At 38.1% G+C, this 26,417-nt stretch overlaps 1 protein-coding gene across 1 annotated transcript; it reads left to right on the top strand.

Moving 5' to 3' along the window:
* The first annotated feature begins 208 nt into the window (after positions 1 to 208).
* paxbp1 (PAX3 and PAX7 binding protein 1) lies at positions 209 to 24,439 on the top strand. Its single transcript, XM_088921372.1, has 18 exons — positions 209 to 638; positions 3,297 to 3,428; positions 5,054 to 5,236; positions 5,582 to 5,803; positions 7,334 to 7,437; positions 8,035 to 8,252; positions 9,289 to 9,478; positions 11,160 to 11,283; positions 12,383 to 12,485; positions 12,947 to 13,062; positions 14,218 to 14,417; positions 16,517 to 16,664; positions 17,398 to 17,519; positions 19,032 to 19,108; positions 20,613 to 20,679; positions 21,488 to 21,634; positions 22,314 to 22,468; positions 23,518 to 24,439. Exons 1-18 carry the CDS (start codon positions 335 to 337, stop codon positions 23,633 to 23,635), a joined length of 2,730 nt encoding a protein of 909 aa, XP_088777498.1. The 5' UTR covers positions 209 to 334; the 3' UTR covers positions 23,636 to 24,439.
* Positions 24,440 to 26,417: the final 1,978 nt, after the last annotated feature.

The raw sequence follows: 26,417 nt of genomic DNA, 5'->3' as shown, positions 1-26,417 counted from the left end.
AAGATATTACAGCAGTGAAATCAGTGCAAAGAAATGTAACCAGATACATTCTGTAGCTTAAAGGACAGTCAGAAACTGACCATCTAAAAACCTGAACGTTCATTGTTTAACAGAAAAAGACGGCACTTTCCAGGTTGCGGGAACTACAGTACGTATGCGCAGTATTTGTTTAGCGGAAGAACTACAACTCCCAGAGATCTCCGCTTCATCCTTTCATCCGCGGCCGTGTGCTATGGCAGACGATGCTGTCCTGCAGTTGTCGGTGCGCACTAACGTTCATATGGATATTTAGAATCCTTGTTTTCGTTGTATCCAATTGAGATCTCGAATAACAATGTTTAAAAAAGCAAAGAGGGTAAATTTCCGGCGACGAAACGAGTCAGACGATGAAGAAAATGAAGAGAGCCAACCTCAAGCGGTGCAGCAGCAGTCATGTGGGCCTGCTGACGAGACGTGCCTTCGGGAAGCCGGAGTCAACAATTCAGAGCTCGGGAGCGCAAACGTGCCAGCAAGCGAGGATGTTGTGCACCACGGAAACGGGTTGCAAAGTAATGCTGCAAAACCCAAAGAGAAAAAGAAAATTAAGGACAACAAGGAAGCTCCCAAAGCTAGCTTGTTGAGCTTTCACGATGAGGAAGGTAAGGTGTTGATTCTTTCTGCACGATCTGTCGGTTTAAACTTGCTTTTATTAGCTATAGGCTCCATTTTGGCGGAATACCTGCGGTCACTATACAAAAGTTATTTTGTAAAAAGGATCAGTGTAGCAATTAGGTTCAGTTTTAATACTGAACACCACTGACTGGGGCTCACAACCTATGCAGCTACATCGTGCGATACGGAATGTAGGCTGAAATACTGGAACGTTTGCAGTGACTTTATGTGTAATTTGAATGTAAAATGTGTATTTATATATATATTTCGGATTCAACCGAGCAGTTACAACCTGTTTTGCACGTCTGTGCGTTAGGTGTGCAGCTAATATTATTTTGTGACTTGAAGATGGCGCTGTAAAGTATGAACGAGGAAATCAATCTTTAAACGTATTTGCTCTTTATTCGTGTGGATCCCAAATATCTGTATTGTAAGTTAAACACGCGGTCAGTGATCCGTTGTGGGTTATGTGGATGAATGTCATTTACCGATTAACAGTATAGTTTTATTAAACATCAACGTACCACTGTGGTACAACGTTATGGTGTTGTTGGAAAACGTCAGTTATGTTAACTCATGAAAGGTTACTACATCCAACTGAGGTTGTAGTGGGAAAACATAGTTTGTTGTAACAAACTAATTGTAGTTCCGGATAGTTATTTCATTAAATGTGACAGCGTGGTACTTTAAAATTTGTATTTCGTTGCACTGGACCAACATAAAGTAACAGGGATAAGGGAAGAGAGAAGTGTTTCTACAACGCTGGGCAAACCAATGTGAAAACCGAAATAGTGTTACAGTAACCTAACGGAAATGTTTGTAAAATTTAGAACCTATCTTAAATGCTATTATAATTTTGTTGCACATAAACGTACAATGAAAAACATTGTGAACTAATACAACCTGAAATGCAATACCAGAGTTAAAAGATGAGCTTCCATGACAAATACATAGTTTCCTCCCAAGTTCAGCTGTAAGAAATGTGTCCTACCTGCTTTGCTTTCCCCCTTTTATAAATTAGTGCAGGGGTCTCCAATCCTGACCTTTATTGAAGCCATTTTTGTAGCTGTCGCTTAATGTGAACTAATTCTCTAATTATATCAATCATTTTCTGCTCCTGAAAAGGTGAAGCTTTCAAATCACTTCATTTTCCTAACTGAAGACACCATCAAAGAGGTCCAGTTAGTAAAATGATAACACAGAGAAACTAATGTGCATGAAATCAGCTATTAACTGCCTAAATGATCTGATTATTGGAGCCTGTTTAAGACACATCTGCAGTTCTTTAGGTACTGGAGCTGTAGACCTGCTGGATGTCTTCAAGGCTGCAGGTGTGCTTTAGTGACAGTCTGAAGAATATTCAAAAATATCCATGCATCAATGTGAACGACACACATAGAGCTTTAGAAATGAATAGTATTTTCAGAATCGCCCACCCTGTAACAACTGAAAGACTGAGCGCTTACAGGTTTATGAATGGCATCAGAGTGAAAGAAAACACTTGAGTTTAAAAAAAAATAGGGAAGGAGCTCCAAGGACCAGGATTCTCCAAGAAGCACACACTGCTCTGCTTGGCACTGCCTGGGGTAGAGCTGGTATCAGTCAGCCAGGACTGTTTCTACATTCGATTTTTATGTTAAATAACAAACCCCAAATTATCGAAAAAACACAGTTGTTAAATGTAATAACTTTTTTTCAGTGGGGATCTGTAGGTCTATTTTTGGTTTTTTTTTCCCATGTCAATGCAGGAGAAAAAGGAGCTGAATCTAGTAGTTATATGTAATAGATCGTTTTCTTTATAACATGTTTTTATTACAAAGGATCTCAAAGTACTTTCAGTGTAATTTGCTTCAACTTTAATTATCAACTGAATTAAAGGGAGCTTTAGGGAGGCCAAAATCGAGAAGCCCAGAGTGGAATTTAGCCAGGACACTAGGTCTAATTCCCGTACTTTTATGATCAGTGCCATGGAATCCTTAAAGACAAAGTAGACTGGGCATTCAAAGGAGTCCACTTTCTCCAGCACAGTGTGTCTGGTTGCCATACTGGAGCATTGCTTTGGAAGCCTTTCACCTTCTGCTCCACCAACACTTCTTACAGCAGCAACCTGGTTTTCCCTAAGAGATTCCAGTACTGACCATGACCAGCCTTGCTTAGGTTCTGATAACTATATTTGCTGTAATACTGAAATTTTACTTTTTATATTGGTGTAAACATAGTATTACTTTGTGTAATGGTTGTATTTTAAAAGGGTATAGTAAAATGGCTATTTTGCCGTGGGGTGACTGTCAGTGCAGATTTAATTTAGCCATAAAGCCCCTAAATTAAGACTTGGCGTGTGTCAGACTACAACTTTAATGTGCTTGAGGACCATCTGTAATCTTGTTATAATTCAGAACAAATCCACCCAATATCCACTCTAAAGCAAGAATAATTTCAATTACATAGTCCTTATGTGTGGTCCCACAATGCAGCACAATTCAAACACCTCTAAGAAAACTCATTTTGGATGATGTGGTGAACATATTTAGGCCAGTAAACAATGTACAGTTTCAGTCTCAATGTAATGTTTGTTTACTATGCTGGAATAGTTTTAAGAGCGCAGTCTTTGCTGTTTCTTATGCTTTGGTGTGATTCACTTGCAGACGATACTGAAGTCTTCAAAGTGAAGAAGTCCAACCATAGCAAGAAGATAGTGAAGCAGCTGAAGAAGGAGTATAAAGAGGACCTGGAGAGGACTGGGACAGTGAAGCAGGAGTCCAGCGCTGCTGTGGATGGTAAACTCTTAGTCATCAGTGAGAGTCATTTCTTCAAAGCATAGAATGACTTGGGAAGTGATTGATTAACTTTGATAACTGGCTACATTATATCAGCAATAAATTAAATTTTGCATCCAGTATCCTTTCAGATTTTTATCCCAGCGAGTCGGCAAATTCCATAGCTTTAGCAGAGCTTTTGAACACTTTAGTGGATCCACTGTAAGCTTTTCAGGGAGGCTGGGTAGAGCTGCAAGTAAACCATGCCAATACTCCATACGCATGCCTTTATCTTATCAAATCTTTTGTGCTAACTGCAGCGTTGCACCTAAGAAGTACTGGAAGATCATTACTTTTGAGCCCTCATAGATGTAGAGGTTTCCCATTTGCCCTGCTGGTTCTTGAATCCTCGCATCTCTTTCTGCTTGTCCACGTAATTGTGTAATCTGGTGACAACAGGTTGTAGCTGCTGGCCTGTACATGACTTGCCCAAGGTGGACCCTCTCGATTTTAATGCAACCTGATTTGGTTTCAGTGTTCAGCAACCTGGGCAGCCAGGTCTCGAAAACCTTAAGTTGGTGGGTTCCCTCTGCAGTCTCAGGGAGTCCAATGACCTGTATATTCTGTTTGTTCCCTGTTTTCCAGAACGCCAATGTAATAGCCATTTCCCTCACTTGTTTTCCCAGTGCTTATAGTCCTGCCTCAGCCAAGTCAGCAGCTTCTTTCACAGTTGAAAACCTTTGCTCTGCTTCTGTAGCGCGCTTTTCAGAGCTTTCAAGTTTTTCAGCATGGGTTTAAAGCTCTTGCGATAACAGACTTGAGTTTTTCTTCAGTCACCTTGGTAATATAGTCTGTGATCTCTCTAATTGCTTAGTGAAGCACAGGTCAGGTGTACTGGTGCTTTTAGCATTGCTGGAAGTTATTAGCTGAACAGCAGGCAGGCTTTCAGCAGAGTCGGATTTGTCAATTTTTTTGTGTTTCTTTGCACCATACTGTAGACGTTTCTCATAAAATATTCTACAAGGCTCATATCAGTGTACCCCACATAAAAAAAATAACCCAGGCTAAATTTTGGTAAATAATTACAAAGTTATCAATGAAACGATGCAGAACGTTCAACCATTTCCTAACCCACCATCTTCAAAAGATTCAAATCTAAGTCCTGTCAATTTTCCTCTGGCAGTACACATGAGATGGTGGTACAGAAATTACCAAAATCTAGCTGGTGTTATATCTGGTTACCTCAGCGATATTTGTAACCCAGGACAGCCCTTGAAATGAGTTTTCTAATCGAAATGAACTCCCATTTAATTCTCTAAAACTTATTTCCAAGTGGGGGAAAAAAAAGTTTAATTCTACGTTTGTGTAATTTACTTGATTTCGTTTTTAAATTTGTTTTTACTATGATTTTCAAAGGATGGAGGAAATTTTTGCTGTGAACCAAAAAAAAAAACATTAGTCTCCATATTGTAACTTGAGTGGTGATGTGTGTAAATCGTGCTGGGTTTATTTTACAGCTAAAGAAAAACCTGAATGGAGCATTTTGCATGTTCCCATGTGTATGTGAAAAAATATGGTCCCATGAGCTGCAAGTGGCTCTGCAGTCTGAGACTGTTGTCATGGCCCTGTTGTGGTGTTTTGTGCAGAGCCCATGGCAGTAGCGGTCACCACGAAGGATGACCTGCGGCTGGAGGGAAGCCTGCCTTGCAGCGAGCAGGGGGAGGAGGAGATGGAGGTGGACAGCAATGAGGAGTCTGAGGAGGATCAGAAGACCAGTGCTGGTGGTGCTTTCTCCAGTGCCTTGTCATCACTGAGCACGCTCAGACCAGGTGAGCAACTCCACTGCAACCGTTGGTCTTTCTCACTGGTGGTGAATTCCTAGACGTAATTTAAATGAGTGAATTTCAGCTTCAACAAACTAACCTGCAAAGAGTTCACTGTTTTTTCTACAGTTTCTTTGAGTACTGAAGACAAAATGTCAGTTTTTTACAAAACCTGTTTTCTGTAAAATGTGAATGTTAAATTTCAAATGGGCATACTTAATTGTACTGCTTGACTTTTGTCCTTTCCTTAAAAGATGCTTGGATGTGCCGAGAAAATGGACTTATTCTTTATGTTCCCAGGGTGTTCGTTTGATTACATTGCTATTTGTGTGGTCTGAAATACTTTTGCAGGTGAAATTCCAGATGCTGCATTTATCCACGCTGCCCGGAAGAGAAGACAACTGGCCCGCGAGCTGGGAGATGCCATTCCTATGGAGTCCGAGGTGGGCAAGAACCGGTTAGTGAGGGAGGACGAGCACGATGCCAGCGATGATGAGGATGACGATGAGAAACGCCGTATCGTCTTCAGCGTGAGGGAGAAGACCCAGAGACAGAAAATAGCTGAGGAGATTGGTGAGTCTGTTTAGCTGGAACAACAATCTCTTGAGTTAGAGCATACTAAAAGAAAGATAGCCCTATGGCCCAGATGTCAGTGTTTTCATCCTTAATCATGTCACTAGCCTACCCTTTGCAGGATTGCAAAGTTTGCAGGGCACTGCTGAGATCATGTGGGTGTTAGTTGGCTGTGACTCCCTCAGCTTTCAGGGGATAATGAATGCAGTCTTACTAGTAGTACAGGACTGCATCTGAGAAGGAGAAGTGAACTGGTACTGTGCCATGACTGGTACTCATGAGATCACGAAACTATTACAAACAAGTGTAAGGCCCACTTAGCTTGTAGATTTAAAGTACTTCCTTTTAGAGCATCATACATTTGCAATTACTGTCTGAACATGGGGGTTATATAATTATGCAGTATGTTTACATGCACATGTGTAACAATTGAAAAAAAAATCACAGTTTTTTTTAACTCCATGTAAGGAGATATGAATGTTAATGAAGGAAGACCAGTTGACCCATTTGTTCAGTGGGTTTCTAGTAGTATAGTGTCTTTTTTCTATGTTTTTAAGGGAAGCAATAAATGAACTGGGTGATTTAATGTCTCTACAAAACCTTTAAACCAAAGTGAGTGTGATTAGAATTTGTAAACCTTCATATTTAGGATTTTTGTATGAATGATATTTTGGCTCTGCTATTTCAGTTTGCCAATGACAAATTCACCTCTGTAGCATAGGAGAACACTAGAGCCTCTTTATTCCATTATGGGCATTGTTAAAATTCTCTCAAGTACCACAGTTAAAGAGCAAATTACATTTTCATGGTTTTGTTTTTACTGACAAAAAAACAGATTGTATCATATCATACACAGTTTTCACTTAATAGAAAATGAATTTTAAGCTCAGCTCATGTTTTGACTAAATTTTAATTAAAGCTTAAGGTTATCTGACCTTTAAGTCCATGCCTGACTCACTGCAAAAGTTGTGAATTTGCTCATTTAATTCGCATAATCTGTGCTTGCTGGCATACCTAGACTCACAGCCTTTTCAGAGAGTTAAGGATTTCATTGGCTTGAGGGTGTTACTGAAAATTTCATTTTACAGCTGAAAAAACAATTTACAGTTAGCCCAGTAGAGAGACAAACCAACCTTAGATTAATTAACAAGACTTCAGAAAAGCAACCCAGAATATCTCATAATGCTGCAGGATGCTTTATGATTTACAGCAGATTCCTTAATAATTTGTTAATTAGTGAATAGCAGTTCAGCCTATCCAGATTGTAATTGATTACATGGATTTTTCAACTTTTTTCTTAATAAAAGTCAAAACAATGTTTTCATTGCCATTGTAATTTGGAGAACAAGCTTTTGATGGGCCCAACCCTTTGTTTACAAAAATAATTGTTGAACAATTATAATTGCATATATAATTTTATACAATTATAATTGTTGAATAATTAACTGAACATGACATGCTGACCTGCTGATCTTTCTGGGTTTTTACCCCTTGACGGTTGGGTTTATTTTCTCTGCTTTTTTTTTACAGGAATCGAAGGCAGTGATGATGAGGCTCTGGATGCAGGAGGCCAGGATGAAGAGCTGAGCCGCTGGGAGCAGGAGCAGATTAGGAAAGGGATCAGCATTCCACAGGTCAGCTTTGGAAAGATCTGATGACTTTTAATACTGGCGCACAACTCATCAGAATGGCCACAGATGAGCTCATCTGTTTTTTTTCCTCTGTTGTCCTATATCCTGCTCAATTCTTAGTGCTCATCATCTCCAACTGGTTAATTCCAACTACCCTCTAAGACACGACCAATTTCAACAAAATTAAAGATGGGCATTTTTGTTCTTGTTGCTTATATCTCATTAATAAAAACAATTAAGATTTTTTTCAATATAACTTCTGTTTAGCAACACAATTGCCTTATTACCTTGCAAGTAGATGCATGTTGTCAGATTAAGGAATGTATCCAGAGGCACAAAATAAGGTTAATGGTAACACATATGGTAAAGAATTAGGAATGTTTGAACGACCTGAATTTAGAATTTAGAACATTTTAAATTTAGAAAAATTTAGAGCTTATAATTTTGTTTTTGGCAGTGGGTGTTTGCAAGTAGGACAGTACTGGGTTTTAGGTTGAAAGGCAGAGTGACGCATAATCAGAGCATTGCTTCCCACATTCAGCATTAACTGTATTAACAATAACATAGCAGAATGTTTAGTTTTTAATTGTCTTCCTTTAGGTTCAAGCCAGTCAGCCAGAGGATGTGACTATGTATTACCAAAGCTCCTATGAAGCGTCGTCCTATGGATCATCGTATGGCCTGCCCTATACCTACAGCTCTGTTGGATCTGAAGAATCGAAACAATTAAAGTCTGAAAGCTCAGTAACATATTCTGCTCCTAGTAGTGAAATGACACCTATCACTACTGATTTGGTAAAGAAACGCCTTAAAGACAGGTAGGGTAGACCCACTTTCTTGCAAAGGGTGGCTGCACCTATGCTGTTGCTATTCAAGGCTGTTTCACAGAAACCAAGGGCACATTCATTTCACAAACCAGTTGGGTTGTGGGGGACCCTTCTTAAATTTCCATCATCCATCTACCAGCGCTTCAGTGCTCTTATGGAAAGGGAGAGGGACGCTAAGGCACAATGTTAAGTTAACATCCCAGAATACCTTCTCGTAACTTGGCAAGGACAATGCTGACCAGACCCAGACCAGAATTAAATGAGACCTTTTCGGCTGTCAGATATCTGATTGCATGGATGTATGATGTGGACTGTTTTTAAATAATGGGACACCAATGTGAGCCTCTCAAGCACGTTTCTTGTGAACTAGGTTAGCTTTATAAGATAAATGTGAAGCTGTACCAGATATCGGGAGTTATAGGACAGAGATGAACAGTCTTTAAATACATTTTACTTTTTTGTTAAAAACTATTAAATACTTAATAGTTTGAGGAAGCTTAATGTTACACTTTCTTTGCTAACCTCAATGATGTGAAAAAACAATAATTAAGGAAATGTTTCAAAGATAGCTGCAGCATCTCCCCGTGTGATTTGAAACAACTGGCCCAAAAGTTGTACTGCCGCTATTTTTTTGTTACTTTGCTAAACAAAGAACGGTTTGAGTTCTGAAATATTTATTGTTGCTGGGGTTTTTTTTCCTACTTTGCAACTGAATCCATGCCAAAGGGGTCAGCTTTGAAGACCTTTGACTAAAGGAGGTGGTTCAGCATTATCAAAGCCATTTGTGGGTTGTGCTCGAATCAGAACTGCAGATCACCTTTGTTTAAGTCTCCCCTTCTGTCACCTGTGTTTGTCTGTGTTTTCAGATGGAAAAAAAAACAAACAAGCTGAGCCGGTAAAAGCTTTGCTTGGTGTAGAGATGGGGTCCTCTTTTTGTAGAGCTCACTAGGTCAGACCTGTCCATTACTGCCGAAACCAGACTGTACACGCGCTGATCTTATTTGTAATCTGTGTTTTTCTTCATCAGATTGAATTCAATGAGAGAAGTGCACAGTAGCAATAAGAAACGCTATGAGAAAATTCAACAGGAGCTGGAGTCCTCCACCAACATGATAGAGAGACTGGAAGGCTCCTCCGATGGTGTCGCCGACCAGTATAAATTCTTGCAAGAAATGCGAGGGTATGTTCGAGACTTGCTTGAGTGTTTCAGTGAAAAGGTAAGGGAGAAACAGTTTACACTAATTTGATGTGTTTTGCCTTGTTCAGGAATTAAATCACAAGAAAATTGTGATTAAACATTATGTAAAGGTGTTATTATGGATAATCTCATAGTGTTGTGATCACTGATTTTTCCCTTGGCAGCCCTAAATCCAAGATACAATGATAGTTGAAGTTAGATTTTTTTTGTAATCCATGCTGCAAATTTGACCTTTTTGCTTAGTTTTAATAGGGCGGCATTAGTTTCACAATATTTTTCCATAAAAAATTATAGACATCCATGTGGCACATGTGCTGTGCTGCTGTTGAGTTTGTAAGTGACCTAATGTGGAATGTGTTTTTTAGAAGCTCGTGTTTTAATGGTAAAATGTATGCGTAAACACAAGTTGGGATATGTTTCTCACTCTTCACCCAAGGATTCCCAAGTCTTTACGATGATGGTGCTGTTTTGTAGGAAACACTTTCTTTACACTGCATGTATAATCAGACTCCTGTCAACGTACACATTCAAGCTGCTGTGCTGTCTTTTGAAAGAACAGGGCATGTGAACTCCATTGTCATGACTGATCCCAGCATATCTATGCTTTTGACAAAGCATAAAATATCTTTATGGCCCTTTAGGTTTTTTGTGCAGTCCATGTTGGCTGTGCCTTGGTTTATAATCAGTGATTTAATTTTATCACTCTTCTTGACAGACTGTGAGACTGTAAAAAAATTGCACTTACTGCTACTTTAGTGGTAATTTATTAGTGCCAGCAACATCGTTTAAAACAAATGTTGTATTAATGAGACCTGAGGAGCATCTTGACCATTTTATTATTGCAGTATAATTGCTTGTAAGTCATGGTCATACTTTTAGCTGGAACTTCAATAACCTTGGGCACACTCTTTATAATCCCATTTAACATCAGGGTGTTGTCAGACAATTGCCTTAATTGACAATTTTCCTTTTACAGAGAGAGCACATTTTTTAGGCCTAAACCAGGAGCATCGGGGTGCTTCAGCTGTCTCACTGCATTTTTAAGTTGTCAGGAATGAACAAAGTGCAGGAAGCCCAGTGGAGCGAGTGGTTATAAAGCATATTGGGGATAAGCATCATTGGTGGAGACGTCAGTTGAGAGACTAACTGTTAAAGATACAGATACCCATCCTATTTCAGGTGCTCATACAACCTAAACGGCTACTAAGGCTTGTATCGAATGCTTTGTAATTATTCAGTGCCTTGGCAACTTATAGCTTAATTCAAATTTATAAACTTGAACATGTTTCACGGTTAGAACGTCGGGTGTCATAGTAAAAGATGCTTGATCACTGGTAGTGGATTTAGCTTACAGTTTGGTCTGTATCTCAAGATGCTGGTCAAATGCTTTGCAAAGTGTTGTGGGAGATGCTTAATATTCATGCATATGGAAAAAGATTTCAAATGACTCTGGAAGAACATGCATACTGTTTAAATTCCATTTAAAGTATCATTTGGAATCATTTGTGACGCCTATGCAGAGTCTGTGTTTTGTGTCATGATGTGGACTCCATGATGCACAGGGCTTTGGGGGATATTTCCAATCGGGTCCTTTCAGCTGGCTCCATCAGTGTTGCTTCTGTCCCCAGACAGCTTGGTAACCAGCCAGAGCTGAGCCTCCTTGCAGGGTTCTCGATCACAGAAGGTATCGTATCTTGCAGGTGCCTCTGATTCTCGAGCTCGAGTCGGCAATGCACCAGTTACTTAGGCAGCGGGCGGCCCGGCTGGTCCAGAGAAGACAGGATGATATTAAAGATGAATCATCGGAATTTGCAAGCCATTCAAGTCAGTCCATCTTGAAGGTTTTTATTTTTCATTGAACAGCCTCGTTTTGTTTTGTAGCCTTTTTTGTTCTCATGCAGTCCTGTGTTAATAAGTGTTCTGAGCGTGTGGCTGTTAAATGTGATTAATATGAGTGCATTCTGGTAAGTGGGAACAGTAGCAGAAAGGTATAATTTTCCCTTTCCAGAAATATTACTTTCCATTTGCTCAGTGCCTTTCAGTGGCACTTTCTATGCAGAAATAAGTGTTTTTTGGAAACGGGGGGAAAGGGAAGTGTTTATCTTTCTAGTTTCCATCTATCTAGTTTATCTTTATGAAAAAATACAATAGATTTTTAAAAATATATCCCCAAAAGAACAGATTTGATTAAATTATTATGTTATCTTGAGGTGAAAATGTCTTTGGATACCAGCCAAGGAATTCAATAATCGGTTAATATCCTGAGAGGGATTCACTTTTCAAGTCAGTTGTTCTGGCAAATTTATGCACTACATTTCATACCTTAATACTACAGTCAGGTCTTAACACGTGACTTTATGGAAGTCACTGTAGTAAATTTGAAACTCTCATTATCTTCTGTACCATTTTTATAAAGTGGTTCTGTAGATGTCTTCCCTTTGTCTAATTTGAGCATTTATTCCACGTTAAATACTAAAATGTGAACAAAGACCATAGACCATTTTTTTTGGCCTTTGAAAATCAGACAGTCTAGTATGTGCACTGCTTAAATCCACAAAATACCTAGAATCCAATCCCCTCGGACTCTTGAAACAAACACAACATAGTTCTTAACACTGTATTTTAAGAGATTAAGAAAGCCCCAAATGCAAGATCATTGTTCAAATAATTTGGTGAAGCGTCAGGGTATTAGGGAAGGACGTATTCTTGTAAAAATGTCTTTTGAGACTTCTGTTTTGTGTTATCAAAGAATGAAAAATAAAGCTGGTAATTAGAACTGCCTTATAGCGTCTAGCAGGGTATGATCTATGAGAGGGATGAATAACTAAACTCAAGAGTGTAACTATTTTGTAGGAAATGATTATTAGGGTTGATGTCTACTGCTCTTTTCTCATTAGTAATTGGAGTTTGTCTATTGTTTCAGGTAAGGCTTTAATGGCACCAAATCTTGATTCTTTTGGTCGTGACCGTGGAGCCTACCAGGAACATGCTAAGCAGCGAAGGATTGCAGAGCGTGAAGCCAGGCGGTAAAGTTTATTATGATTCCATGAAAGCAATTATGATTAAATAAAATACTTTCTGATTATGGTTCTTATAATGATTAGAGAGAAAATGAATTTTGATCCTCTTTAAAGCAACAGGATATATAAGAGCGTGGGTGCACAGATGCACAGTTTGGTTACTTAAATCAGCACTTGTGTAACTCAGGGCAGGATATAACATGTTTAAGCAAACATTTAAGCATTAATTTCAACAAAATGAATTTATAGTTTGTGATTTAATGTTTTCTGTATATTATATTGGATAGGAATATGAAATTAAAAAGGTTTAATTCTCAGTTCTCAAAAGACCAACTGTTTTTGCCACAAACTATCTGAAATTTAGATTCTTAAAAGGCTTTAAGAAACATTTAATGCTCACCTTGTGTTCAGGTAGAAACCCTTAAAAACATTCCATCAGTGTTTTAATTCAGTATTCTGTGATCCAGGGCTCGACGGAGGCAAGCTAGAGAACAGAATGGGAAGAGAGCTGAGCATTGTGAGGGTCTGTCGAGTGATGATGAGGAGACCACCACTGACATCACCAGCTTCAATCTGGAAAAAGGTTTGACATGTCCGAGATGAATTTTGTTTAATGGAAAAATGTTCTCTATGTCTTTACAATTAAGTGCCACTAGGTGGCAGCAACAGCAGCATTAGAAGGAAAGCTGAAAAATGTTCAATACATTGATAAGCAGAAGGAATTGTCAGTAGTGGACTCCCATATTGCTAACATAACATAACCATTTCTGTGTCTCACACTCTAAAGCAGAGACATGCAGAGCTATTATGTACTTTCTTACATGTGGTTATAGATACTTAAGTAGTAAGTTTTTTTTGTTAAACTTTTTCATTTTTTGTGTCATGTCGGGTTTTTGTAATGTGCAACTTAAAAGCTAGCAGACATCTTGCAAATTCATATTAAACATATATATTTAAAATTCCTAAATGTTTCCCACTTCAACACTTGGGTGTTCCCTGTTGTTTTCAAAATTGGTTTAGGATGGGTTAAAAAAATCCCCAAAAATGAAAAATGTAACTTAAATATGGTAATAAGCATAAACCAAAATCTGTCTTGTCTAATACACAGTCTTGGCAGCTATCGAGTGTTATTTAAAATGATATAATAACCAGTATAAGACTCATTCTGGTTGGACACAAGTTAGCAGATTTTCATTTGGCACCAGTCACACCAGTCACCAGTGAAATTTGGTTAGTATCTGCAGCAAAATGAGAGATTTTCAATGTAGATGTGGAAAAAAGATCTGGAACTTTTCTCTTCATTTATATATACATTTAGGAAGCAGTACACATAGTGTGCTGTCCTCCTTATTCCTCATCTTGCTTGTGTGAATTTAGAAGACATATAAAAGCTCTAATGATTTGAACACTTTTCTTTCTCCAACATGCATACTGTATACCTAGCTCAGGGGTGTCTAGTCCTAGTATTATATATAATTGGTGCTTTACATACCTGAAAATTTTGTCTATTTTGTGATGAAGATTTACAAGTTTCTGTGTACATTTTTCTAGCCTTGCAGCTCCCCTTTAAGAGCAGAATTGACATAAACAGTTCAAAACACACAAGCACATTGACCCTCAAGGACCACAATTTGACACCCCCTGCATTAGATGATCCTCTTATTGAAGGAAACTTGAAGGGAGATAGACATATTTGAGGAAGAACTTGAATCACAATTTTTTTTCCCCTGTATTTCAGAACGCATCTTGAAAGAATCCAAGAAAGTGTTTGAAGATGTGCTCGAAGACTTTCATTCTCTGGACTGCATCAAAGCCAGATTTGAAGTTTGGCGCCGGCTTTATTTCAAATGCTATCAGGATGCATACATTGGGCTGTGCCTGGCCAAGCTGTTCAGTCCGCTGGTCCGACTGCAGCTTATCTCTTGGTCACCCTTAGAGGTGAGTGCTTATTGAAAATACAAACATTTCCAAGGTGGGATTTTCATTATTATGCAAGTTCTTGCCCATAATTTGCTGACTGTTTGCTAGCTGAGAGGTCTTGATTCTCTGTGGTCATTAAAAATCCCAGAGCGTTTCTCGAAAAGAGTAGGGGTGTAACCCCGGCATCCTGGCCAAAATTTCCCATTGGCCCTTACCAATCATGGCCTCCTAATAATCCCCATCTATGAATTGGCTTCATTACTCTGCTCTCCTCCCCACTGATAGCTGATGTGTGGTGAGCATTCTGGCGCACTATGGCTGCCATCGCATCATCCATGTGGATGCTGCACATTGGTGGTGGTGGAGGGGAGTCCCCATTACCTGTAAAGCGCTTTGAGTGGAGTGTCCAGAAAAGCACTATATAAGTGTAAGCAATTATTATTATTATTATTATTATTATTATCTTTATTTGCGTGCCATATTTGCTTAACCAGGAATTGATTTTTTTAGGGCTCATTTGAAAGAATCTTAATTGTCCTCTCAAGTGTGGTCTGACTCGATCCTTAAAAGTTACTGCATATTGAGTACTATGGCAATGTTATTACTGTTATTCTAGTTTCCATGTTTCTGAAAGGCAATGTTTTATCAACAGTAATCAAACAATGCATCATTAAGACAAGGAAAACAGTGAGTCTCTGAAACTGTTTTTCCTGAGGTATCTGAGTTGCTAAGAGTGATAAACATTTGAGAATCTAATTCATCTCTTTTGACTCATGCATGATGGGATTGTACAGTGGAGGAAGCATTATATTAAAACTCCAGTTTATTCTGTTGCGGAAAGAGGTTCAACAATTGTAGACATGAGATGCTTGCTTCATTTAAAGAAAAAGGAATTAGGTATGCCTTCACATGTAGATATGTATTATTCGTTCCTGTGGAGCTTATAACGTCAAACAACATGGCTCTGACAGATTAGATGGGTGTATCAGAATATCATGTCTGCCTGTCTTAATAACATGTCTGCCTGTCAGGCAGGTATATGAATTGTTGCCAAACAGGTCTTTAAAACAATTTGCAGTTCCATATTCTATGGTTGTTAAGAATAATTTGAAGTTCCATGTGTTAAGGGGAAAAATACATTGGTTTCTCATAGATTAAGCCTTTTGTTTAAACCCAACATCTTGAAGGGACAGTTTCATCCACCTTGGACTGCAAAACCTCTTAACATTAGGTAGTCTAGAATTAATGTTTAAGACTCTAAAAAGACCTGTAAGTTGTAGCAGCACATTTTCAAGTTTGCTGACAATTTCAAGGTAAATTAATTTTCTGTATTTTAAGTTCTGCACAAAGATACACTGCAGGAAAACCAATGTTGTTATGCATTGGGTAAGAGCTGTACACTGTGTACTTCACAAGCTAATTCAGCACATGGATTTCTCAAGCACAATAGGTTAGAATGTAAAAGCAGCCCACACACTGCAGCTGAATGACTCACCTTTTTTTTCCTTTTCATTTGGTCTGTCAATTTAGATGTTGTAGACATGTCTTTTCATGGTAAGTGACACCCTAAAGAGCCTTACAATGATAATTGCAATAGGTTATACCATATAAGTTAGAGAAGTACTGGTTTCAAAGCTGGCCTAAGAAACTACAGGTAAAATTAAATGTACTTGGCAAACTAAACACATCACATTTGTAACTGACAAATGTGAGAAGCAGTTCAGTTCTGAAGAACAGGGCTTTAGGGATAGTCGGAGTTACTATGGCTGTTTTCACTAACACAACCTAGAGAAGGAGCTGAAGAAAGAAGCTGCCTAGTTGTTTCCTTGCCTGTCCTGGAAATCACCGATGAGATTATCTGATAGCTGGGTGCCAATGCTCAAAGGTTATTCACACATTTCAACAAAAACCTGATTCTGTGTGACCTGTTTTATGTCAGGAGATTTTTAAACTCTGCTATACTCTGGTCATATTTAAAGAATGCTGTCTTAGTACACAAAGTACCTCATTTATTATATATCTGTGAGTTATTGTACTTTTCTAAAGATCATCCCATACCTGGTCTTGAATAGGCAGTGTTTGTTTCAACATCTTCCACCTGCTCATGTTTCCTGCAGGCTAACTGCCCTAACTTTGAGTACATGCTGTGGTTCGAGGCACTGCTGTTTTATGGCTGTGAGGAGCAATCTAACTTGCCAAAAGGGGATGTGGACATCAATCTTCTGCCGTCAATCGTGGAAAGAGTCATACTGCCCAAACTCGCAGGTGAGCTGGAATCCAAATTCATCTTGACAAGAAAGAGCAAGGCAGATGCATTATGATAGTTTTCAGGATTTGTATTGTCTTAATGTAATCTCTTGTGCTTCAAGCAATCTGTAAATGTTAAGGGAAGTGCTTATTGTGTCTATATGCAAGAGTTCCCCCAACAAATTGATTTTAAAAATTGGTTAAAAATAAGACTTGAATGGTCCCGTTCTTGAGTCTAAAGTGACGCTCCAACAAAACCAAAGCTTAAATCCCCATTCAGTGTGCTGATCTGCAGTACCAGTGGTAATCGGTTCTCCTCTCATACGGCAAATTTACTAGATGGTTTTTAATAGTTCATTGCTCACTAAAAATGACTAGGTGGGTTCATGAAATTATGTACATTTTGCAGCTTTTGTCCTGGGAACATTAATGAACAGAATCATTTTACAAAATCTGAGGTATAAAATGACACATCTTTTACAACATCTTCAGTATAAAAATCTCTAGTGGCTTCATTAGAATTTGTGTTTTTAATGATGAAGCTGTATTTTGGAAATCGGGGATCCAGAGTTTAAGGGGGTTTTATCTTAGTAACTAAAATAACAAAGCAGTCATGAAGTTTGACTATTAACATTCAATCGGTGGCTATTTTATGCTGCTATAATCTTGGATGATCGGATGTAGTCATCTGACCTTGACAGCTTAATTTGTCCTCTCGCTTATCCCTGGATTTGTTCTTGCTTTCCTCCAGTACTTGCAGACCAGGTGTGGGATCCCTTCTCCACTAATCAGACAACAAGGCTCGTAGCCTTCATGCACAAGCTGATCAAGGGCTATCCCACAGTCCTTCACGGGGAAAACCGGAACACACAGGTGCCTTGTCATGTACTATACTCTATAAACAATGAAGGAGATTGAGAGAGAGAGGTTATGAAAGAGAAACCATGCGGGCTAGCAAACAGCTTACCAATTCATAGATTCATGTACACAAGTACTGCTAAGAGCATTGGAAGATTTGGGGCAGGGCAGTTCTTATCTAGAGGAAAGGTTTAAAATTCAGATGAAGAGAAACTATTGGAAGAAAGAAAAGGCCGTATTTTAGACAATCTTTAGATGTAATGTGATGAATACTGGATTGGTAAAAATGTTAATTTCGTGCTTACAGTCTTATGTATGTGATAGTTTTAATGTTGCTGTTTGTCTTGTAACCTTGAAGGCCCATAGATGTATAATTTACAATAGGTCCCAGTTATGAATATTATGGGTTTTTTTTTAAGTAAGTAACAAACTTTGCAATGAGGCTTATATAGCTCATTTAGTGTTTACATTTGCCATGGTTTCTTGTTCATTGCTGTCTGTGCTGGCATGTAATTACTGTCGAATTTGCCAAGGGGACTGACTTTCTTCCCAGACCTTATTTGGTTTGCTCTGGATATAGTTGGCTGCAGTAAGTAAATATACAAACAATGAAGATGAAGTTCACAGAAGGAACTGTTTCAGTTAAAACATTTGTTAAGTGACCTACCTTATGTGGCTCCTTATGTACATTATAAACACTTAAAACAGTTCTTTTCACCTGGAATAATTTGTTACAAGTGGAAACTGCAGAGAAGTTGTATTTATTTTTTCAAAACAGACATTTGGAAATTCTGTAATAGAAAAAAAGCCTTTTGTCTTTTGCAAAAGAAACCTGTCCACCATTTTAATTTAGCATAGTGTCTTGTTAATCAGTGTTTAAAATTATATAAACATTCTGAGGGAATGTTTTCTTTGAGTCAAAAACTAAGTAATTTCTCAAAAATAGGACACCTGCTCGTAAACATCTAGCAGAAATTGACTCTTCGGCAACATTCTAGAGGATTTTCTGTTCTTTTGCAGTTCTAGCAAGAAGATGGTGTTGATTTTTGAGGTGTAAAAGTTTAATTACCATATCAGCTTCATTTAGATGATGATTAACCACATGAATTCCTAATGGCACTGCAGTCAAATTAGGACCCATGTGTTAACCTCAGACATAAAGCACTGTTTCAGTGAAGATCTTCTTTCAGATGAAGGTCATAGTGGAATGTGGATAGGGGGAGGACTCTGCACTTGTAACTGGAAAGTGTAACTTCTGTGTATTCAAATCCCATATGGGGGATGCTTGTTTTGTACCCTTGAGCAAAGTTTTTTACCTGGATTGCTCTAGTAAAATGTCCAGCTGTGTAATTGGGTACAAATGTACGTTTCTTTGGATGAAAGCATCAGTCAAGTAATAGTAGAGTTTTAGGGGAAAGCCTAATCAAATGAACTGCAATGAAAAGAGTTTGTCATACCATTCAACACGGTGTAATTATCCTTGCTGTGTGCTTCCAGGAATTCTAAATTGCTTTTTCTTCTCATTAGGAGCTGCTGAAAACTATAGTCATGCGGACAAGAAGAACTCTAGATAATGATGTTTTCATGCCTCTGTATCCGAAAAAGTAAGTTATGGCCGTGGCTCTTTTCATTATGAAGTTCTATGCCCAGTTTATTGACAGTAACCTGGACTGAAATAAAATCAGCATTTGAATTTTCATGCTGGACTGTCAATTGGAGGTTGAAGGAAGGTAATTGTCTAGCAGATGTAAAGTGCTGTTGTTCTTTTCACTAACTCAGGTTCAAATGAGTAAGATGGTCAGTGCATTGTGTTGTGTTGCAGGTTGCTATTGATTCCTGCAGCCCTGTGTGGTTTTTAGTTGTATTTTTTATAATATTCAATAAAGACAGTATCCTCCTACCTGTCCACTAACTACTGATATACACATGGCCATTTCAAGAAACCCCTCAATAAAGCTTTTTTTGTTAATACATCAAAGGAGACTGAAAGCTATACATTTTAAAAGGGCTACTGTTAATAAAATATTCACTGTAAAACTGTAGGCTAGCAGATCTCTTCTCAGAACTATCAAAGCAGAGCAGATCTGCAGTGAGTAATTTTGCACAGTACTGAACTAGAGATGAAAAGTCTGTTTGATTGGTGTTCACCTGGGTAGTATATGAAGGCTTCCAGGAACCTCTGGACTCTAATGGTCTTGGGATATTATTTAAAACTTTTCTAAGGGATTATTACTTGACATTCCTTAATTATGCTCTTTAGCTGTTCTCCTTTATTTTGACCAATACACTTATTGTGCAGTTTCCATGCCAACACTAAGGAGCCAGAAATATCCTTGTTATAGAAAATTTTCTATTTACCTAAGCAGTTACGTTAATGAATGCTGAAAACCTTTAGTTTACTCTAAACCTTTTTATTTTGTACCTAAGCAGTTACATTAATGAATGCTGAAAACGTTTAGTTTACTATCAACCTTTTTATTTTGTTGGAGTTCCATTAATGTTTAATGTTTTCTATTTTTGTGTCTTATCCGGTATAAAACTGCCATCAAACAGAAAAAAAATGTTTTTCCATGTAGGTACAGTAAGGTATGAGGTAGATTGGCTGAGATCTAGCTGGTCCTGCTCTGCTTTCCCTAAAAGAGGCAGTGAAAATGAGCCAGTGGTCTGCCCTTTCAAAAAGATATTTGGCTACTTAGACTACACAATTATATAAATGAGGAATTTTTTACTTTTTTCTGCTTTTTTTTATGTCGCCTTACTAGTAATATTCAATTTTTGTCTAGACTGGGTTGTAAAAGTATGCTCAAATCATGAAATACAATCTACTGTGTCTTTCAGAAATCAAGCATATATAAGCAAATATAATTTGACAATTTAATTTCTCATGATTAAATGTAGCTGTTTAGGAAACAATCCTATTTTTTTATTCATTATTTTAAAAAAAAACGTTTACTATAAAATTGAACCTGTTCATAAGCCGCCACAAAAAATAGAGCACCTGGTGTTGATGAAAAGATTAAATTGAGTGCAACAGACAAATTGTTTGCCGTGTTTTTAATGGAAAAGTTGTTTGTTTATAACTGGAAATGAATGTTTTTTGACATGCAGTGTGCTGGAGAACAAGAACTCTGGACCGTATTTGTTTTTCCAGCGTCAGTTCTGGTCTTGTGTGAAGGTGAGTAAGCAGGTACTAGTTAGCTAGTGGTTCCTTTGTAATCTTACTTCAATTTAGTGGAGAATATTATCTTTTTTGTACTCAATGTCCTTCAGCATGGTTTTTTTTTCTTGTGTGGAATGCCAAATTGAAATGTGACCCTACAACAACTTACATATATCAACCAAGCAAAAAGAATCTTCAAAAGCAGTATGGCTTTAAAAACTGTGCTGCTGTGAGATGCCAGCATGCTTTGGAGTTTTTTTAGCAGGGTCTGAGATTGCGCCCCATGCTCTCGACCATGAGCAATATCCCACATTGAGTTTGAATTCCAAGCAAAACTAGTTTTGTTTTGTACACTCTTAAGTTGGTATTAAATACTAAAATGACAAATACTACAAGTTTCTTTTTTCAGTTTGTATCTGGGCTGTTCATTCTTGAACACATACTGTAGCAGAGAAGCATAGTTGAAAATACAGCTGTGAAATCAGGACATTTGGACAGTATGCAAGGAAACGTGGGTCACTGTTTAACATTCTGGAATGATGTTTGCTTGAAAGCCCAAGTGAAGCAGTGAGGCATTTACTTGTGATGACAAGAGATATTCTGTATAGTAAAATGCCTTGGGATATTGTTGCAGGTATGATATTAAAGAAATATTTGCAATCTAGGTGGGTGGTCTACGGCATTATTTAGCGAGCTGTTCAGCTCTGACTAACTTGGCTAGCCTAGAAAATTTGCTACATCTGCTGAATTACAATCTCCAGAATGTGTAGGCACAGTTTGTGTCTGGGAGGTATAGTCTAAGTGTTGTTGTTTTTCCACTTAGCTGTTGGGGAACATTCTTCAGTGGCATGGAGTACTGTCCAACACGAGCCTTAGGGAGCTGGCAGTGGACAGCATGTTGAATCGCTACATCCTCTCAGCCCTTCAGAGCACAGACCCCGGAGAGGACAGCATTGAGAAAACCCAGAGTGTAAGATCGGGATTTATTTATTAGCAAATTGATGTTTTGCTGGCTACATGTATGATTTTAAATACAAGTTTACATATGCTGTAAATTGTATAACCCCGACACAGTCCTGTCAGTAATTGTGCCACTAAAGTATTCTAAAATTTCACGGGGATTGACACCAAATTACCTCTACACCTGTGACTACCTTTGTCACTAATGAGGCATTTGAATGCTTTTACAGCAGTCATTTGCCACTCAAGTGTATCACTATCAATCACAGACGATCAGTTAATAAGAACACTGCCAGAAACATTTACGCAATATCCAACATTCATCTAGTCTATTTTTGTAAAACCTTACAGAAATAGTGATATTTCCATTGAGGAATATACTGTATCTTCTTATTAGATTAGATTATTCTTTATTGCTAAGTAGTAGTTGAGTAGTGCGAGTAGTTATCCAAGCTTATTAACATGCTCAAGCTTAGTAAACACTTGCATTAAATAGTTTACTGATAAGTATATTTTACAGCTTGGCAAATACTGGGAAATGCTGACTTGCCAGTGACAGTATAAAGTAATGTATCTAGCAATGAATGGCCACAAGCTTATTGGAAGATGCCAAGTATAGTTATTTATCCTAATATTTGGAGTTTTCTGCCCAAGCATGCCTTTCCTCATGTTTTTCTGTATATTTGCAGGTCATCAGCTGCTTCCCAAAGCAGTGGTTTACAAGCTTGAAGGGACAACAGACTCTCCCTCAGTTAGAAAACGTCTGCCGATATCTCAAGCATGTTGCCAACACAGTGTATCGTTTGAGCCTTGGGGGCTCTGATGTTGACAAGCGAAATGCAAGGTAAACATCTGGGTTATCCCCCATGTATCTGTGGTATTAAAAATAATGTTTTTTGCACTTATTTGTGAATAGCCTTGTTTGTGCTAAAGAAGACCAATACATAAAATAATACTAGAAACTGTCTAGTATTACTGTCTCAGTTAATACAGGGTAACATTCAACTGAGGGACACCATACATTCATACCTGGTAGTGGTACAATTTGAGTCATTTCTTAAACATAAGCCTCATAATGCCTTCTGCTACAACAGATTGTTCTTTTTTTTATCCCTGAAATGATAAGGGTCTCGTTTCCTGTATGGGATTGCATCTGTGATGCTTTATTTGAGACAATCTGTTTTGTGTTATAATGTCAGCATACAATGTCACTTTCTGTGGCATTCTTACAGCTAACTTAAAAAATACATTAAGACAATATGTTAAAGGATTATTTCAGTTTGTTTGAAAGTTTTGTGTTCAGGTTTAGATGAAATAAAAAGGAGCATATACAGCACAGGTTCACAAAGAAGATGGTATGTAGCACTAGCTTATTATAGAAACATGGTGTCTCTATAGTAAAGGCTGTGTGGTTGATGTGTGTAAATTCCAACACATCTGATCAACACTGCAGAGGCTTGCTGTAGCCTGAAAAAGCTCAAACTCAAATAATTTCTTCCTTTGTCAGTTGCATGATGTCAGAAGTGTTCCTTATTATGCTCCCTGTGCTAGTTAACACCTCAACAAAAGTCTAAAGAAAAGCAGTGTTAATGCAAATGTGATGTGTGCACTTGTTACAACCATGCAAGTGTTCTTCAATATCTGTAGATTGAGAAATGAATCGGATTGCAATTGTAAATGTTGCATTTATGCTTGCTTCAAAGCATTATCATTCATTGCTTTCAGTCAGTATGGGCACATTGTAACCTTTTTATGTTTTAATCATATTTACACTTCCCACTTATTTTTGTTTTTGATCCATGTCTGTTCTGAATATATCCAATATTTCATGTTCTGTGTTGATGATATCTCATCTAGTGGAAAATACATTGATATTTTAACTTACTTTCATAGGGATCATATAAAGGAAGTAGTGAAGCTCCTGGGAAGTATCAATGCTCTGGATCACGCGATGGCTGTCTCCACCGAACACGGAATAAAAGACTTTAAGGCTTTACTAGATGGAAAATGAATGGATTCTACTAAGCCTTATTTGTATTTGGTGTATATAATGTGAATATGTGTAAAAACTTGGAGCACTATTAAAAATTGTTTTAAACAGACTAAAGTACCATAGACACATTTTATATTGTAAAGTTGAATGTGAATCAGGATCTGGCTTTGTACCTGGAAGAAAACAAGAAATGGATGGAAGGAAAAGCTGTCTATTTAAAAATGGAGAGTCTTGAATAAACAATAACTTGGTTCAGTCTGAAGCTTCTCTTTGGCAGGGCCTAGAAAGCTTTAAGCACCAGGGCAATGTGGAACCTTGGTCACTTAATAAGGACACTGGCACTTTGAGAAGGACCAGCACTTTGTTGGTTGCTCAGTTCACCAGGTCATCAGCACAGTTTTATCTTCAGACTCTTGAGTCTAACTAAGGACCAGGTATCAGTAAATGGGTTTGACTCCAGGCTTGTGCCACTGCACATGGCTATTGCACATCCCAGGCTACGACCCTGGTCATACAACCAGCGTTTTAAAGCTGAGGAATTAACAGACTGTGCAAATGAGTTGCATGTCCCTGTGCCACCTGAAGACATACAATAATTTAAGTCGGAATCCACAATTGTTTTGTAGTAGTTTGTGTTACCAGGATTTGTATAATCTTCAAGCATGCCAGATCCCCTGAACAGTATTCATCCGTTTCAAATTCACTGAAATTTGTGCCATAACGTTTTTGTTTTTTTTTTAATGATTGGGAATTTTCATTTTAATTTTCAGTTTGTGAATGTTTTACTGGCCTGTTGAATAAAAAAATTTGCCCAATGAAAAATGTTCCTTGTATCAGAAAAACTGTCATCTTGTGTAGTGTGTATATAGTGTAGCTCAATTCTGAGCAGGTGTTAAAGAATTTTCAGAGTTCAGATTTAATTTGCATTAGGTGGATATGTTTTCAAGCATTCAAAGCAGTTTTAAGAATGTAAAGGACAGAATTAGAGCCCAATCTACTCAGTACTGTATGTATAATGGCACAGGAGGGTGTAAGCTAAATCCATATACATACATAATTCCTCATTCATCAGGTTGGTTCAGAACAGTTTCAACATATCTGCGCTCTGCTAAATGATATTCCTTCTTTTCTATAATGAATGATCCCTACCTACATGCTTACTATGGACATTTTCACTATACATTTCACTACAAGCATTGCACATCTAATATGCTGCCTCACTGCTGTATTTTTATAGACATTTTTTATAGTTTTTTATATTTATTTTGCTTAGTATATGTTGGAAGCCACTTTGAGTAAGGGCACCTGCTAAGCAATTAGCTGTTTCAAGTGTGACGCATTTCATGATTAAAAAATATTGTTACATGTATTTCAAAAATATTTCCATGTGTGTGCGAGTGTGGGACTGGATGGTGTGGTTTTTAAGATGCCGAATCTAGTGCCTGCAAGTTAAGTCCCTATTGTAGACATAGCCGTTTCTTCTTTGTTGTACTATTACTTTAACTTAACATTCCTTCAGTCAACCCAGCTCCCACTCAACTGACAAACTACCTATGTCTTCCCCCGAATCCAGTCTCTGGGGTTAGTGCATTTTGTCAAGAGTCTCCACACTTGAGAGCCTCCTCAGATTTCACCTCTCAGCGTCAAGCACTAAACCCATTTGCTTAGAGTGCTGATTAAAACCAGCTGGTTGTCACTGGGCTTCTCCAAGTGGCACAGCTGGCAAAAAAAAAGGGTGTGAAAAAACACTCAGGGAATTTGTTCGCGAGCTACTTCATTTTGTGAAAACAGAATCTTGTGACTTGGTTATGTCTGTGTGAGACGCACTGTGGTTCCTCCATAGTACCAACTGTCCCATAAGGCATTGCGGAGCTAGCCACATGTTAAATGCCAAGGCAGTGGTGAAGTGCAGGAGACTTCTCATCCCCCACTCCCTACCCCAGCAGGTGCTGAGGTTGTAGCTGTGAGCCAAGTTAATCAACATTTGGGAATGTTGAACTGGGAGGGTATAAAATAAGGATATGATATTGAAAACTCCAGGTTTTAAAAAAGAAAATGCACCTTCATACTGTGCTTATTAATTCTGTGACCTTATGCCTCAAATTTGACTGCTCTTCACAACACAAGGTTTTAGGTTTTCGAGAGCTATAAAGTTATGTCCATATTTGTTAACTGGTTAACTGCTTCAGGGGACAGAGTGGACTGATTTCAGATCACTATTGAAGAATCTAATTGGGATATTGTTCACAATGTTTTTGCACTGTCCGACAACAAATTTCAATTTTCCATTAATGGAATCACTATCCATGTCTCCCATTGTGTCCAGATGCAATTTTCCTCTGTAACTTGGATTTTGGATGGAAAACTGTATTTCTACTACAGGTTCATATTTGCCCAGGCTTCCCTTCATTGTTGTTAGGCAGTCTTACTATCATGAACCTAATATATGTATTACAAGGAAGGCTGTCTTCACTTGAGACCAGTGGAGCAAAATTACTGTTCTGGAAGACTAGGTTTCTCTAGGTTTCTGGTTTTAAATCCACCAGACTCCTTAATTGCCTAACTGAACACACTATTTGCTTAACTGAACAAACAGGCTTTTCCTTATTCTGTAGAAGCTGGAAACTAATATTATGTGACCTACAAAATCTACTGGCCGTTGGCCCTTAAGAAACAGAGTTGAGCTATCTGATAGCAGCATGGCGATGTCCTAACGGATTGGAGGGTTTATATAAGTAAAAAATACCAGCTATGCTTGATGTTGAGGTGGGGTTAACTACAATGGATTAGCATTTCAGCC

This window comes from Atractosteus spatula, chromosome 7 (assembly GCF_055471065.1).
Source record: "Atractosteus spatula isolate fAtrSpa1 chromosome 7, fAtrSpa1.hap1, whole genome shotgun sequence".
NCBI lineage: Eukaryota > Metazoa > Chordata > Actinopteri > Semionotiformes > Lepisosteidae > Atractosteus > Atractosteus spatula.
The sequence above is the reverse complement of the archived record's forward strand: the minus strand, read 5'-3'. Positions and strand labels throughout refer to the sequence as shown.

Excerpts from the sequence above, each read along its gene's own strand:
- paxbp1 (XM_088921372.1), top strand. The coding sequence starts at position 335 with ATGTTTAAAAAAGCAAAGAGGGTAAATTTCCGGCGACGAAACGAGTCA. Across the intron at positions 11,284-12,382 it reads GGAATTTGCAAGCCATTCAA|GTAAGGCTTTAATGGCACCA; the intron begins GTCAGTCCATCT and ends CTATTGTTTCAG. Across the intron at positions 20,680-21,487 it reads AGTTCTGGTCTTGTGTGAAG|CTGTTGGGGAACATTCTTCA; the intron begins GTGAGTAAGCAG and ends TTTTCCACTTAG.